Source organism: Malaclemys terrapin, chromosome 5, assembly GCF_027887155.1.
Source record: "Malaclemys terrapin pileata isolate rMalTer1 chromosome 5, rMalTer1.hap1, whole genome shotgun sequence".
Taxonomy (NCBI): Eukaryota; Metazoa; Chordata; order Testudines; family Emydidae; genus Malaclemys; species Malaclemys terrapin.
The window spans coordinates 82,946,679-82,964,476 of record NC_071509.1 but is presented as its reverse complement, the minus strand read 5'-3'; the positions used below and the strand labels follow the sequence as shown (position 1 = coordinate 82,964,476).

Genomic DNA, 17,798 nt, shown 5'->3' with positions numbered 1-17,798 from the left:
TCCCCTTCCTGCCTCGTTTATGCCCCAGGCATAGGTGCTGGAACTAGGGATGCGGGGAGGCTGCTGCCGCACTCCCTGGCTTGAAGTGGTTTCCATCATATTCAGGGTTTACAGTTTGGTTCAATGGCTCTCACCACCCCCACTATACAAATTCTTCCAGCACCCCTGGCCCCAGGAGTGACTTTATACCACTGAGCTCTCCTCCATGCCATGGAAATCCCCAGCAGTAGATGTAGGTGGTTTCTGCCACTATCTGAGCAGCCCAAAAGGAACTGAATGGACATATAATCTACCCTGAGCATTTCTGGTAGGTTTACATCGGTTTTAGTGACATTGTTTAAAACAAATAAACAGAACCTCTTTTAACATACTCTTGTTTAATGTGTTTTTTTGTTGAAGAGGCTGTGGTGGAAAGGTATCTCAGCATATGTGCATTAGCTAATTTTGTGTCTCAGATTCTCAGCGGATGTAAATTGGCTTACCTCTGTTGAAGTGAGTAGACGTATGCCAATTTACAACAGATGAGGTTCTGGGTCTGTAATTTGTGTGTGTGTGTGTTCGCTCACATACACACGCTATTCTACCTTTTATATTGTATAATGTAACTGAGAAACTGTTCTCGATGTAGATGATTTCTGGTGCCATTTTCATACAAATCTTTAAATCCTAATAGTTTCACTCTTAGTTTTCAGAATTGATAGGATGTGAATGTAAATGTCATGGTAATACTATAACATGTCAGTGCATGCTTATTCTGTGGCCTGGAAATCCAAAATAATTCTGTTTGCATTGTATACAAACTAAAAGTATTTTAGTGAAAAAGTCTGATTAACAGATGCTGCAGGAACATAGGAATAAAGCCATTTCCCATTAGTTTACATATTTGGCTTCCTGATGATAGTATATAGACTACTTCTGGAGGAAGCAAAAGAAATTACCCATAATTCACCCGTGCTATAATATAACGTACAGAAAAAATCCTTTATGACTTCAAACATTGACCCCCGAAGAATGAAGGTTGATATTTCTAGTAAATTATATGTTAGCATCCTCTCTAGAAAGGATGAGAATATTTAAAAAAAAAAAAAGAGTTTTTTGTTGTTGTTGTTTTTTTTCCCCTCTGGGGCCTCCAGTGCAATTTGTCTTATTGGTGTCTATAGTTTAGCTTGTTAGTTGCTTAGGGGAGTGACTGTGTTTATATTTGTGTAGCAGTGAGTGCATTATTAGTGCCTAATAAATAATATCACAGAATCATTGAAGTTTGAGTGAGAGGGGATCTAATGGATCATCCAGTCTGTCTTCCTGCAAATACATGTACATATCCCATATATGTGAAGTACATTGTTTATTACAATATGCCCTATTCAGCTTGCATTGTTTTGAGATCTCTGCTATATCTAAGCAAAATGAAATATGTCTGTCCTCAGTTTAGCTTCAATCTTCAAATTATCTTGTTTTTTTAGGTTTGATTTTTGTTTTTGTTGTAAAACTAATAGTTCAATTATTTTGCCAGAAAATAATCATAGCTTCCAGGAACTTAAAAATAAAACAGTAATAATTTTTACCTCTAGAAACTGTTTGTTTGTACCATACCCCATTCCTCCAATTTAATGTTAGGTATCTTTGTGTTTGGAATTTACCAGCACCTAGTCTGAAAAACAATTCTTGCTATGGAATTGGTCTGTTTTTGTTCATTTGTCTAGAGACATGCATGTAGTGAAACCTGTTGTTTTCTTTTGCAGTTTGTCCCTATTGGGTGTGATTCTAATAGCCTTCCAACAAGCACAGTACATTTTAGCAGAATTCATGAAATCAAGGCAGAGACCAAATCCCAATTCTTCATCACAGCAAAACAGCAATCCTGTGGATATAATCAGCTCCGATTCCTACAAGTAAAAATTCTTCTTCTTCTGAAGTGCTCTCATTTGCATTCTGTTTAACATAGAATAGCCTTTTCTAAATCTTTGTACTATGATATTACTGTGAACTCCTTTAGGAAGATACTGTTCCAAGAAACTTCTTTGTTTCAGTGAGTTTTCAGCATTCTGACATAATCAGGTGCACTCTGGTGTTTTAATCTGTACAGATGACAGATGAACAAAACTCAGAATAACTAATCTTGTGTATTGCTAGTAATACCTAGATAATGAAATGTAAGGTGGGTAATGTAAACACACTACATAGCAGCCGTGGTACTGGGACTGTGTGATGGGAATTACATGTACATATATAACAGTCACAGAAATTAGAAATGGAAAGCACTTTGTAGGCCATCAAATCTTAATCTCTGAACCTAGGTTCTAATTCAGTCAAGCATTTGAACATGTATTGGAGTTGGTCAAAGCACTTAAACTCATGCTTAAATCACAGTGAAATTGTAACATTTAATTAAATATCCAGGTGCCCAGAGCCTTTGTGTAGGGATCATTGATATTATTGACATCTAGATGTAATTAAAAATGCAAATCCCTGTGCGGCCAAACAAGATGCACATACCTCGGGCTTGGAAACACATTTGTGGGTGCCTTTGAAGACAGTAGGAGCCATGTATGCAACTTGGATGAGAATTTAACCCATAGCCATTAAGTGAAATCTTTACACTGTGAGCACTCACTTCTGTTAAGACAGAAGATAGCTTTGGGTAAATTGCCCCTTCCTGAGTTTTATACCGAAAGAAGGTAGAAATCCAGTTCTTATGTTTCATTAATATTTCTCGCTGCCTCTCATTGAATACTTTTTTAAAAGATATAATTTAATGATGGTTTTACATATATTTAAAAAAAAAATTAAAATTTCTTTATTTCATTTCCAGGGGCAGCTGCAAGACCTTTATGGATTCCTGTGGCACCTCTGATAAAGGCAAAGGAAAAGGCTTCCTTTCTATAGGCACTCCATCCAGCCGAAGCCAGAATGCTGCAAAGAGAAGTCCAGCAACCTATAGCCACTCTCAGAAGAAACATAAATGTTCTGTTTACTACAGTAAACAAAAAACAAACACAGTAACTGGCAGTGGCATTACAACTACTGATGAAAAGCAGAATCAGACTGTAGAGAACCAAATCTCAGCACCAAAAGAGGACATTTGCACTGACATTGTTAGTGAGAACTGGCTACACTTAAAATATGCAAATGGCATAAATGTAAACATGCAGAAGAATTTAACTCTTCCAGGAAACTTTCTGGATAAAGAAGAAAGTGCACTAAAAAATACAGTTCTCATGGAAAGTACTTCTTCAGAGTGTGATTTGAAGGAGGATCTTCAAGCATGTGTGTTTCCTAAGGAAACTAACCTTACAACTTCAGAAAATATAACTGAGCTCAAAGAACAGGAGTTCTGTCCTCTGAAGACATCTAAGAAGCTACCCGAAAGTCACTTGTCAAATTCACCTCAGCAACAGCCAGAATTGCAAGACATTTCCAGGAAAAATAATGGTAATCTTTCCATTTATAGAATTCATTTTGAAATTATTGGACTTCTTGGGTGACAATCTTGGCCCCATTGAAGTCAATGGCAAAACATTCCTTCACTTCAATGGGGATAGGATTTCACCCTTTGTGTGAGGATATTTTACTCATGCCTCTTGATTTTGATACATTTATGCAGATTTGCAAGAAAGAGGATCTGGCCAGAAAAATTCCTTTGTGTTGTAAATCAAAACTGCGGCTAAGATGCAACTTCAAGGGTATTTCTGAAAATTTGAAACTGAAAGCAAGTTTCATATAATATGGATATAATAAAGTTTTAGGACTTCACAGTTGCTTCGGTGCATAAGTTCACACCATAATATTTATAAAGGTTAAAACAAAGTTAAGAGATAAACATATTTTCATCAAAGTTATGATTAAAATACCATTTGTTCTTGGTCAGATATTGAAATTATTTAAATCTAAAAAAAAAAAGTTAAACTCTGGGAAATGTAACTGTACCTGTTTACTATTTAGGCCCACTGAAAATCTGGGGTCTGATTGCTGACTTGCTAGCGTTCCCACTGACTTCATTTGCAGTTGTGCTTAGCACTTCTGAAAGTTAGGTATCTGGCTTTTGTAATAATATTGTAACCTAAAAGGGCCAGAAGCTGCCACCAGGGTATTTGGAAGTTCTCACTTTATTAGGAATTCACAAGTTGCCATTTCTATCAGAGACTCAAGAGATGTTTAGCTCATGACTTTAAATTGAGAGACTAGCCTTGGGGAAGAGGCACAAGAACACTTAGGAGAAATGTTGGTTAGGAAGTCAAAGGAATATTTCTTGTGGACATGTGTTTTCACTGAGAATGTGGGAAAAGCAAATCCATTGATTGAATCCCAAATATTCCGTTGCTAAGTCCGTTTTTATTGGATTGAGAATAAGGAGATCTGGGTTCTGTTCCTGTCTCTGCCACAGACTAACTATTTGACCCTGAGCCAGTCAGTTACCCTGAGTATTCCCTCATCTGTTAAATGGATTTACAGTACTACTGCTTACTCATCTCAGACATGTTGACAAACTAATTTAATTAATATTTATAAAGTGCTTTGAATCTTCAGATTCTCTAGAAGTACAGTGTTGTTATTCACCTACTTTATATTTTCAAAGCTGCTAAATAAAATTTAAAAACATTGATTACACTTTTAAACATAACCAAATACATGGGAAAATATCTTCAGTTACAGTTCAGAGAGATCATGCATTATACCTAAACCAAGCTGCTTCCTACTGTAAATGGCATTGCATTCTTAACAAAAATAAATGATTATTTATAGAGTCATTTTTAGTATGACAAAATAGAGAATCACATAAATGTAGGGCTGGAAGGGACCTCGAGAGATCATCTCGTCCGGCCCCCTGCATTGAGGCAAGACCAAGTATACCAGACCATCCCTGACAGATGTTTGTCTTAACCTGTTCTTAAAATCCTCCAATGATGGGGATTCCACAATCTTCCTTGGAAGCTTAACTATCCTGATAATTTGAAAGTTTTTCCTAATATCTAACCTCATTCTCCCTTTCTGCCTTGTCCTACCTTCACTGGACATAGAGAACAATTGATAAGTCTTCTTTGTAACCGCCCTTAAGTTATCTGATGATTGTTATCAAGTTCCCACTCAGTCATCTTTTCTCAAGACTAAACATTCCCAGTTTTTTTAACCTTTCCTTATAAGTCAGGTTGTTTAAACCTTCTGTCATTTTTGATGCTCTCCTGTGGACTCTCTCCAATTTGTCCACATCTTTCCTGAAGTGTGGTGCCCAGAACTGGACACAGTATTCCAGCTGAGACTTCACCAGTGCTAAGTAGAGCAAGACAAGTCACCTCCTATGTCTTGCATATGACACTCCGGTTAATCCACTCCAGAATGATATTAGTCTTTTATGCAACAGCATCACATTGGTGGCTCATATTCAATTTGTGGTCCACTATAACCCCCAGAACCTTTTCAGCAGTACGGCTGCCTAGCCATTTATTCCCCATTTATTAGTTGTGTATTTGATTTGCTTTCCTAAAGAGGTACTTTGCACTTGTCTGTCTTGAATTTCTTCTTGTTGATTTGACCAATTCTCCAAGGTTGTATTGAATTCTAATGCTGTCCTCCAAAGTGCTAGCAATGCCAGCTTGGTGTCATCTACAGATTTTATAAGCACACTCTCCACTCCATTGTCCAAGTCCTTAATCAGAGGGGTAGCCGTGTTAGTCTGGATCTGTAAAAAGCAACAGAGAGTCCTGTGGCACCTTTAAGACTAACAGATGTATTGGAGCATAAGCTTTCGTGAACGCATCCGACGAACTGGGCATTCACCCACGGTCTTAAAGGTGCCACAGGACTCTGTTGCTTTTTACAAGTCATTAATGAAAATAATTGAATGGTATTGGACTGATGCCTGTGGGACTCCACTAGATACACACCCCGAGCAAAGCATTGATAACTACTCTTTGAATATGGTCTTTCAACCAGTTGTGCACCCACCTTATAGTAATTTCATCTAGACCACATTTCCCTAGTTTGCTTATGAGAATGTCAAATGAGACTGTCAAAAGCCTTACTGAAATAAAGATATATCATGTCTACAGTTTTACCCCCATCTATGAGGCCAGAAACCCCATCAAAGAAAGAAATTAGGTTGGTTTGGCATGATTTGTTATTGGCAAATCCATGTTGGTTATTACTAATAGCCCTATTATCTTCTAGGTCAGCCATTCTCAACCCTCCAGCCACATGCAGCCCAATTAGCACACAGCTGCAGCCCAGCTGTGTGCTAAAGACTGCCTGGGTGTGCAGCTGGGTCTGGGTTCCCGGCTGCCCAGCATGGCGGGGTTCTGGGGTCAGGGCTGTTTCCTGGCCACACAGGGTCCAGGGTCGGGGCTGCCAGCTGGTTCTGCACAACTGGGGTCCAGGGCAGCCACCCAGCCCCGAGTGGCAGGGGTCAGGGTCAGGCCAACCCCGCAGGGTCAGGGTTTGGGCTGCTGCCTGGCTGCCCTACCACCCAGCTCAGGGCTCCATTCCTGGCCCCACTCTGTGGAGTGGGTCTCTGGGCGGGAGGCACTGGGCATAGAGGTCTTTGGAAGGGGTTGGGGGGAGGAGAGCCGTGGCCCAGGTAACACATTGTGGGCTGCACATGCAGCCCACAATGATAAATAGGTTGAGAACAAGGTACTTACAAATTGGTTGTTTGACAATTTGTTCCAGTATCTTTCCAGTTATCAAAGTTAGGCTGACTGATCTGTAATTTCCCCGAGTCCTCCTTCTTTCCCTTTATAAAGATAGGTGCTATGTTTGCTCTTCTCTAGTCCTCTGGGACTACACCCATCCACCATGAGTCCTCAAAGATAATTGCCGATACTTCTGAGATTGCTTCAACAAGTTGCCTTAAGTACCCTAGGATGAATTTCATCAGGCCCTGCTGACTTGAATATATCTAACTTATCTAAATATCCTTTAACTTGTTCTTTCCTTATTTTGGTTTGTGTTCCTTCCCGCATGTTGTTAATATTAATTATATCTGGTCACAGTTTACCTTTTTAGTGAATAATGAAGCAAAACAGGCATTAAGCACCGCAGCCTTCTTGATGTCACCCGTTATTAGCTCTCCTTCCCCACTAAGTAGAGGACCTACATTTCCCTTTGTCTTTCTCTTATATATTTATAGAACTTATTTCCTTTCATGTCCCTTGCTAGATGTAACTTATTTTGTCCCTTGGTCTTTCTCATTTTGTCCCTACATGCTTGTGCTATTGTTTTGTATTCAGCCTTAGCAATTTGTATTTTTGTAGAATTCCTTTTTGATTTTATGGTCATGAAAGAGCTCCTGATGGAGCCATATTGGACTTCTACTATTGATCCTATCTTTCCTTCACATTGGGATAGTCAGCTGTCGCACCTTTAATATTGTTTCTTTGAGAAACTTCTCTCCGGAACTCCTTTTTCCCTTAGATTTTCTTCCCAGATTTTCTTTCTTACTTACCAGCTTTGAGTCTTTTAAAATCTGCTGTTTGGAATATAACTCCTTCATAGAACATTTCCAGAGTTCTCATGATTGCTTAATTATCAAAATTTTAAGAACAAAATGAGCAAACAATGAAACAAACAAGCGTTGTCTCAATTATTTCTTGACTCCTGGCATTTTCTGGGTTTGCTGGCTGTCTAAAGTTCTGTGGTTTAATTTGTAGATGGTTTGGGACTATAAATTAAATCTGAATCATACCAATATGAAACATGAATAACTGTTAATTATAGAGAATATTTGTGGCACCAGGAAGTCTTCAGGAAACACTTTACTCCGTGTGTTACATCTTGGAAAGCAGTGACACATTTTTTAGAAGACTAGTAACATGTTTTTTTAGCTCTGGTCTCTGATCTTGCTCATTGCTTTGTTTTGTGATGGTTCTTCACTCTTCCCTATCCCCTCCATGTTCATCCATGCCACTGCCACTGTGATGCTGCCATTCACAGAGGAGGGAGGGTTAACTTCCTCAGAGGCTGCAGACACTACTAGTAAACTGGCTAATAAGGAGCACAGAAGAATGAGATTGGGACAGGCGTACCCTTCCCACCAAAGATCAGCACTGCGGTTTGATCTGTGGTATAGTCATGACCTTAGTACTCCTGTTCCTTATGCGTGCCATGTGCAGTGCAGCCAAAAGCCTTGTCATTAGGTTGCAGGGTAATCTCAAATGTCTGTATTTCTTAATATTTTGCAGCTGAAGAATTCAGTGCATTTATAATGCAGTTAAATATTGTACAATAATATCAGTGCAGAACGCTAACATTAAAAATAAAAGATCCACCCAGCCTGATGATAGGTCAAACAGAATAAATGGACCTTAAGTTACCTAAAAGCAGCCAGAGAGGGAAACTTGGCTAACTTCTAGGTGAGAGTTCCACAACCAAAAATCCTTGCCCAAGTGCATCCTTGTAGCTGTTGTTTTTATTATTTGCTATTTGTATTGCCATATCACCTAGGAACCCCAATCATGACCCAGAATCCCATTGTGCTAGCTGCTGTACAAACACAGCACAAAAGACGATCCCTGTCTCAAAAAGCTTACAGTCTATGTATGGTACAACATACGGATAACAACAAATAGACGGAAGCATAAGGAAGCAATGGCAACATTGGCAGCATGATGGGCTGTGATCTCAGCCCACTAGCAGCCTAACCATGGACAAGTTTTTTGTAGGCATCACAGCAGAGGGAGTTTTAAGGAGGGTTTTGAAGGAAGATAGTGAATAAGGGCTTGTCTACATATGAAAGTTAATCTGGAATAAGGCAGAATGTGAATTTAAAGCAGATTTACTATTTCAGATTAACTCCATGTGTGGACGCTCTTATTCCAGAATGAGAGTGCATTATTCTGAACTGTCTTAATCCATGTTAGAAATGGATTAAGATAATTTGGAATAAGGCATTCTCATTCTAGAATAAGAGCATCCACAAATGGAGCTAATCAGTCATAGCCTTTCCAGAGTAACTCCCCATGTAGACAAGATGTTAGCTTTGTGGGTGTTTGTGGGGAGGGGGCAGCAAGGGAGAAAGCACCAATGTGCTTGTTTGAAAATGTAAATAGGTTGTCTATGGAGGCTGGCCTGATGGGGCAATGGGCGGTGAAAGCTGACATCTCAATGGTGAATGAGAGATGGTAGATTGGGTGGGGATAGGCCACGAAGAGCCTTGAAAGTAAAACAAGTAGCTTATGTTTGATGTGCTAGAGAAAAGGGAGCCAGTGGAGGGATGTAAAAAGAGGACTAAGAATGATGTTTGCAGCAGCATTCTGAATAAATATGATGAGGCTAGATTGCATTTATTAAAGCCAGAGAAAAGGATGTTGTAGCAATTGAGATGTAAGATGATGAGAGCCTGGTTGAGAGTTTTAGCTGAGTGTGCCCCCAGCGTGGTCCTAACTGTACATAGGGACTAAATAACCAACTGATGTAGGGTGATTATAACAGGGTGGGTATATAGGAGAAGTGTATATTAGTACTGCTATATATAAAACTGCCTCTTGCAGTTGGTTTTAGAAGTGTTACACAGCAATTGGATTTTTGGTTTTTTGGGATAAGCAGCAAAACAAAATGATTGATAATCATAGTGTTTTGCGAAGCATCCAAGTTTGAAAATGTTGGTCAAGGTGGAGTGACCGGGGAAGGGAATGGGAGCCTCATGGTCTTCCCAAAGTTACACTATTTGTATTGTTTCACTCCAGGGAATAACCAGCAAGTGCCTCTCAGGAATGAAATAGAAAACTGTGAGACTTTGAAAAAGCAGATTAACACAAAGCCTTCCACTGAGAAAAAGATTAATAAAGGCCCTAAGGAGGATACACCATGCTGTGGAAAACAGGAACTTGCTTCAGTTGAGGTTTGTATTATATGATCCTTCTCCATTTCATATTTAAAATGCCTAAACTAAAAGAGAGAGAGAAACATTCTGTAAAGAATAAATTCTAAAATCACATACTGATCATCTGATGAATGAGTAGAACCCCCAGGTTGTGATACTCTCTGTGTCCTAGTTTTATGTATTAAAACTGGATTATAAAGTGATAAAAGATGTTTTGGTGAAGTTCCCAAGTAGGCTTTATATGCAATGTGGGCTATATCACAAACACATTTGTTTCCATGCAATTAATATTAGTGCAGGCACAAGCACACACTTACACAGTCTGACTTAAATCTAACACCAAGTGTCAGCAACACTGCCAGCAGTGTGTTGCGGGAGCTCCCTCCTCCAACCCTTGTTGGAGAGCTATCTTGCAAACAAGGATCATCCTTCCCCCTTTCACTCTGGTTATTTTGGGGAAGTTCTATGGCCTGTTATACACGAGGTCCAACTAGATGATCCCAATGTTCCCTTCTGGCCTTGGAACCTATGACTCTAACCTCTGTGCCAGGAACTGAATTTGAGCATGACAAAAGATGAATTCATTTGCACAAATTGTTAAATAATAATAACTCCCACCTGTTTATGCTCTCTGTATGTGTGTATATATATCTCCTCATTATATGTTCCATTCTATATGCATCCGAAGAAGTGGGCTGTAGTCCACGAAGCTTATGCTCTAATAAATTTGTTAGTCTCTAAGGTGCCACAAGTACTCCTGTTCTTCTTTTTGCGGATACAGACTAACACGGCTGTTACTCTGAAACTTAAATAATAATAATCATCAGGAACCTACAAGATAGCATCTTCTGTTCAAAGATTTCAAGAGCTTTACAAGTATTGTATTTACATTACAGAGAGTTTAAGTGGCTTCCTAAATTCACTGATAGAACCTTTCTGATTCTGCCCCCTGCTCTATCTAATGCCTTCATGAAAAGCTTTAATAATAAATTACATGTTGTACTTCTGGAGCACATATTGAAAACATTTGCTGGATCCTACTCTTGTTTTGAGAAAATGTTAATGCAGTTATAAGTGGCTTTTGGCCATGTTCTGCGGCTTTTCATGTGTTTCTGGGGGTGGTCTATTTTGTTTTAAGTCCAATATAAATTAAAACTTAAATTTCCTAATATTTTCTGTTTTACTTATCCCCATTATTTCTTCAATAGTATTTCAGATAAACAAAGGGAACACCACCAATAGCTGAGGGAAGAGAGAATTTATTACTGCTGAACTCTCCCACAAGCTGATCACAAATCAAGGAGATGTTTCTAGTTTTTAGTCCATTAAGAATTGTATATATCATTTCCCCTGTCATCCTCTGCACTCCCAACTTTGATCAGGGGCAGGGAAGGAAAGGGGGGAAATGCTAGCACATTGGAGATTCAGAAACTTCTCTCTCTCAACATTTACAGGTGATATGAAGGTCTGAATCTTGGGTAGGTAGATTAAGTGGTGATCTTGGAAAGTGGCACTAAATCTTCCAGTAATTCTAAAAGAGTCATTTTGTGAATGTACTTTGCCTAGATAAAACCACTGACCTGAATTTATCAAGGTTACTTCATTGATAATAGACATCTCACTAGTTCATGTTTTTACCTTTTCAGCAAGAAGAGGCTTACAGGAAGAAGAGATCTCAGGAGAAAAGAGAAGGCAATTTATCAAATACAAGTTGGAATAGAAATAGAACATCTAGAAAAAACAAGAAAAAGAATGTTAATATATCTCCAAGGTGTGTGCTGCATCCTTGGACAATCACAAGTTTTATTACACCATGTTGAAACTGAAAATGCTTTCATTTCTGCGTTTTTAGTCTCTCTTTAGGTTTTGTATAATACAGTATGCAGGTTATTGTATGGTATAATATAAGTCAAGGCTAAAACTGTCATATTAATACATACTATACTATATTGCACAGGAAAATGGGTGTGTGGCCACGTGTCCATGTACATACACAAATATGTGTGTATATGTACACACCCCATTCTGCAAAGCGATCTGTAAGGAGTCCTGTTGATTACAATGGGACCTGTCATGGTTGCAAAGGGTCACCTGGATGGATCTCTTTGCAAAATACGTTACACCTGTGTAGACAGACTTTAAACTAAGAAGCAATGGAGAAACGTGAGGGTTTGAATTTACATCCTGGTCAATATTTAATTGGTTCTCCTTATAGACTGGAAATTTGCCTGCTTTAAAACTTAGATGGTTAGTTTCCTTTCCACTCTATTTCGAGTGGATAAAATCCGTATGTATTGTCTGCAGCAAAGAAAAATCTTTTGAAATGATTCCATCTTCATGGGAATCAGATCATCTCTTAATAGTTTGAAGCAATTTTATCTTCTAATATAGTATAAAGAGGAAGAGAAGATTGTTTTTATAAAGAAGCCAGCATTTCCCCGATGAAGTGTAGTGATTTAAAAATTAAAGTTTGAAAGAGGAAGTCTGGGATACCTGGGGCATTCTGACTAAATAACTTCTTTGTGACTTGTAGCCAAGTATTGTGGTAAGTTAGGGTTACCATACGTCCGGTTTTTCCCGGACATGTCCGGCTTTTCGGCAATCAAACCCCCGTTCGGGGGGAATTGCCAAAAAGCCGAACATGTCCGGGAAAATGCCGGCCTGGCACTTCCCCTTCCACGGCTGCTCTGCTCCTCCGCTGACTCTTCGGCTCTGTTTAAGAGCCGAGCGCCACGGGCTTTGGGCAGCCCCCATGCCTCCGGACCCTGCGCCGCCGGAGCCCGGGAGGGGAAGTGCGGGCCGGGGGTGCAGGGTCCGGAGGCAAGGGGGCTGCCCGAAGCCCGAGCACTACCGGCTTCACGGTTTGCCGGGCAGCGTCCAGACCCTGTGCCCCTGGCTGGGCGCTTCCCCTCCCGGGCTCCAGCTGCGCTGGGGAAGTGCTGGCCGGGGGCGCAGGGTCTGGGGGCTGCCCGGCAAACCGTGAAGCCGGTAGCGCTCGGGCAGCCCTTTTCGCGTTGCTGGGAGTGGGAGGGAGGAGGGGGCGGGGAAGGGGCGGAGTTGGGGCAGGGCTGGGGGTGGGAAATGGGCGGGGCCAAGGCCCCGTGGAGGGCCCTCTTTTTTTATTTGTTAAATATGGTAACCCTAGGTAAGTTTAAAGCAAGGTTAGATCGGAATATTAGGCAGCAATATGAAAAGATCCTGAGAAATATTTTTAAAACTTTTTTTATAAGTTTACTTCAATAACTTCTAAGAGTCAGTTAATTGTAAGAGTTTCCTATTATTTTAGGTTATTTGTATTACAGTCACTCTAAAGATGCCATCTGGAATCAGGGCCCCATTGTGCAAGGCAATGTACAAACATACAATAAGAGAAAGTGCCTCCCCCAAACAGCTTAGATTTAAGGCCACAATCCTGAAAAGATTTATATAGACTTTAATAGTCTCTAAGTAGTGTAACTAGATAAAGTCAGAACACAAGGGACCATTGTGATAATCCTGCATATCCCAATCTACTCATAATACATAGAATTCAGCACAGGATCAGGGTCTGTGTAGATAAGACAGACAAAAATGGAAGGGAAATGTTTATCTATGTTATTTCTCTTACTGGTTCATTTATGTTCCTTTCAACAATCATTGCTGTCTAGGCATTAAAATGTGGCCATCTACTCTCCATAGAAATAAGAACTCAAATTTTTGTCATTTCCAATATTAGCTAAACTAGTCCTGAAATATACAATGCTAAAGATAAAAAAAATTTGGTGTTTCTATTCTGCATTCAGCCCTGCCACTTGATTGGCTTTGGGCTTCTCTTAACATGGATCTGACTGATGATGTATTAGATCAAGAAATGTTGGCTCCTACTAGCTAAGAATTGAAAAGAGATTAATATTTCCTGAATCAGTTGTGGGTTTTCTTCTGCTTATTATTTTGATGATTATTTATTGTGTTAGTGTTCAGGAGCCCAAATTGGGTTTAGGGTGCGCTGGAAATCTAGATCCTTTTCACAAGGAACTAACAATTTTAGACCCTGATCCTGCAGTCAGATCCCCCTGGGCAGACTCTACAGCTCTGCAGAAATACCGTATATACTCGTTCATTAGTCTGTTCGTTTATAAGCCGACCCCCCCAAGATGGATAAGTAAAAATAGCAAAGCCTGTATGATCCTTTCATAAGCTGACCCTATATTTCAGGGGTTGGAAAACTTTGGCTCCCAGCCGCTGGCGGGTCGGGACACTTTGTTTACCTGGAGTATCTGCAAGCATGGAGCCCCTCAGCTCCCAGTGGCCGCGGTTTGCCGTTCCCAGCCAATGGGAGCTGCGGAAAGTGGCGCGCCCATTGGCTGGGAATGGTGAACCGCGGCCACAGGGAGCTGAGGGGCTCCATGCCTGCAGACACTCCAGGTAAACAAAACGACAGTGTATTAGATATTCAATTCAATGATTCCAAAGAGTTTAAAATCATCAAATTTTGGTGTAGACCAGTTTATAAAGCGACCCCCGCTCTTTGATGCATCACTTTTTTACCAAAAATATTCGGCTTATGAACGAGTATATACGGTACTTCGATTTCAGTGGATTTGATTGCAAGATTGGAGTCTAGGAAGGCAAACAATATAGAGAATTTGAGAGATTGTTTGGAAGATATACAATTTTTATATATTAAAAAAGGGTGACAATACTTCAGTATCCCAGACTGTCTCCCAACCTATACTTTCTTGTAGGCATCAGAGGAGAAGTGTGTTTTGAGGAACAACTTGGAGGAGAGGGTAATGGCTTTGTGGATCACTTTGTGCTTCACAGGTAGGGGGCAGTGACAGGAAGGTGTGAAATGTTTGTAAAGAAGCACCTGGTGGTTCTGGTGAACTCCCAAGTTGTTGGAAATATGCTGCCAATTCTTGCACCCGCACTGTCCTGTGTGAGCTCTGAAGGTATCTATCACCTTTGTCTCACTCACAGTCCCAGCCAACCTGAGGAGAGTTTTGAGGCTGTTCCCAGCTCAAGATCTTGGCTTGATAGAGTTGCTAATAAAATGTTTAGTAATTGGAAGGGGGAAAATGATCATTAAAATGTAAACACATTTGGTTTGTGATTATTTCAGGGTTCCTGAACAGAATGAGTTGAAGCGTATGTGCAAGGAATTTGAAAGGCCTGAACTAAGAACTAACTTTGGCATAAGGGAAACTTGTAAAACAGATCAAAAAGTTGGGAGCTTGTCTACACAGGGAGAAACAGGTATGTAATCATTATTGGGATTGCATTGGGAAAAGGTAATGTGTAGTTTTTTGACACCACAATATTTTGATTACTTCCCTTGGGGATTTTTATTTCCCTTGCCCTCATGGGCCCCTTAATGTGACCGTCCTGGCCAATGAGGGCTATATGTAGCTCCCCTGGGAGCCAGTCAGTATGGTTGCTGAGATGCCAAGAAATTCCAAAAAGTATTCCTTCTCTGAGGGGCTAAATGCATTTCATCCATAATACTCCCTAGCCAAGGTAAGAAGACATGTCAGAGCATGAAACTGTAATGCCTTAAACTGTTTGGGGGACAAGGTGGGTGAGGTAATATCTTTTATTGGACCAACTTCTAAAGAGAGCTCTGTGTAAGCTCGAAAGCTTCTCTCTCTCACCAACAGAAGTTGGTCCAATAAAATATATTACCTCATCCACCTTGTCTCTGATGTCCTGGGAACAACACTGCATTAAACTATTTGGGACATACCTACCTATCAACTGTCTCCTTGTGTGATATAATCACAATTGAGATCAGTTAAAGTGACAGTCCCCAGAATAGCTTCAGGTGGGGTATAGGTAGGGCATTTTCAGTGAATAACCATCAACTTTGAATCTTGTTTCCTGCCATGGTCCACAGATCTAGGGCCTGTTCACCTTTCCTCAAAGTCTATCTGTTTTTCCCAGCTTTTGAGAAGGGGGAGTGTTAGGCAGATAAATGAGTTTATATAGTGGTAGTTCTTATTCTCGATAAGATGAGGAGGAGGGGAAAGTCCATAGTTTACTATAGAGTTATTTATTAGGTTTGTTTTTGTTTTTAATGTGCATGTTCCCAGGGTCTTTATATAAGGTATCTGTTTAAGCAGCACAAATTTTATTGTAAAGAGCAGTATGCACTTCCCATTTCTTACTCCTGTCTCAGCCCCTATAGGCCATGGTTTGTTGTCACTTCTCATTGTGTTATAGGTGTAACTTAGATGATAAGCTCCTCCAGGGTAGAGATTTTGTCATCTTGTATGCCCATAAAATGCCATACATGCAGTGATGCTATCTGTAAATAATACTTCCTATTTCTGCCCAGTAGGTTTAAAGGATTAATATAACACATTTTTAAAAATATATATATTTAATTTTGAGTTTAAATGTAATATTCTTTCTTTTCTTTTTTTTTTTTCAAATTTTTTCAGAAAGCTTTTATCAACGGTCTAAGAAGAATTGTTTGGAAAAATTTTGCTCTGATTCAAGCTCGGACTGTGGAAGTTCTTCAGGAAGTGTACGTGCCAGTCGTGGTAGCTGGGGCAGCTGGAGTAGCACAAGCAGCTCAGATGGAGATAAAAAGCCCATGATTACTACCCGGCATTTTCTTCCGTCAAGTAAGTGTTGGAAATAGAATACGCACAAGTACATGCCGAGTTTAGGTCTTCTTTTTGGATAGTTACAAGGAGAGTGTGTGTAGCTTATGCAGTCTACCCAGATACCAGGGCTTAATAGAATCGAGTCTTCATGGTAGCATTCTACAGAGTGAGGGACCAGAAAGTATTTTACCAGTTGCTAAATCTTTTTTCCAGCTACTTTTTTTTAAGCTGGCATTCAGTTTTGAAAGTGCACATCCTGTATAAAACAATGTGCATCATGTGTATATATAACACAAAGGGGTTTTGTATTCATCCACTCATGGTTCACCTGAGTTTATTATTCAGGAAATCTAAAACAAACATTGGAGTTAAGACTCCAAGATGCAGAATTGCTGTATTTGTTGTTCCATAACCATTATAATATTGTATATTAGAAATGAGCCAGGACTCCAATATCTGACCTGTGCACACTCTGAAGTAGCTGAGATCTTTGTTGCATTAGAAAATTCCTTGTAAACATTAGAAAACCTCAAAATTCATTCAGTGCTCCCCAGTACTCTAGTCAAGGCATCTAGTTGCCTCCAGTTAATTTGTATGCCTTTTGTGCTCCTTCATGGGGAAAAATGGTCTCCTACTTATTAAATGTGTCTAAAATATGTAATCATTTTGCAAGAATATCTTAGGGTGAATGCATTAGTGACTCAGGTTGCCATGATACTATACCCAACAGTAGAGAAAAAGAGCCATCAACAGTAAAAGCAAAAGGGGAAAGAGAAAATGCGGATAAGAAAGCAAACTGAAAATGTACCACATCAGAAATTAAGGAAGCTGTACAATTAGTCACTTTTGGCAAGACTGCAGAACTGAGAGCTACTAACTCTGTCCACATTTTAATTCAGTCCTTACCTTTAGATTATTGTTACATGTGGAACAATGTATATGTTATGTGTTGTAATATAACACATATAATGTGGAGGGGAGGGATAGCTCAGTGGTTGGAGCATTGGCCCGCTAAACCCAAGGTTGTGAGTTCAATCCTTGAGGGGGCCACTTAGGGTTCTGGGGCAGAAATCAGTACTTGGTCCTGCTAGTGAAGGCAGGGGGCTGGACTCGATGACCTTTCAAGGTCCCTTCCAGTTTTAGGAGATAGGATATCTCCATTAACTTATTTAACTTATATATGACCTACATCTTTAAGTGGCAAAAGTGAAAAGAATCTTTGTGGGTAATTAAGAAAGGGCATGGATGGACAGCTCAAAAAATTACAGAGAATACCCCAGAATCATGCACTTGTATATGGCAATAAGCCCAAAGCACATCACAAACACCAGAAGGCACAATTATGCTTGGTTGCTGTGCCATATTAAAAAGAACAGTGAAAATCCTTAGTACCATTA

At 39.9% G+C, this 17,798-nt stretch overlaps 1 protein-coding gene across 3 annotated transcripts in view; it reads left to right on the top strand.

Annotated features, from left to right (window-relative positions):
• Window positions 1-17,798, top strand: part of TMEM131L (transmembrane 131 like) — a 116,906-nt gene that overhangs the window by 89,867 nt on the left and 9,241 nt on the right. For all 3 annotated transcript variants that reach the window (XM_054030114.1, XM_054030115.1, XM_054030113.1), the window contains exons 24-29: window positions 1,743-1,892; window positions 2,813-3,432; window positions 9,678-9,832; window positions 11,461-11,585; window positions 14,916-15,049; window positions 16,234-16,419. In XM_054030114.1, the coding sequence (XP_053886089.1) occupies window positions 1,743-1,892; window positions 2,813-3,432; window positions 9,678-9,832; window positions 11,461-11,585; window positions 14,916-15,049; window positions 16,234-16,419 (1,370 nt within the window). The remainder of the gene's footprint in view (window positions 1-1,742; window positions 1,893-2,812; window positions 3,433-9,677; window positions 9,833-11,460; window positions 11,586-14,915; window positions 15,050-16,233; window positions 16,420-17,798) is intronic.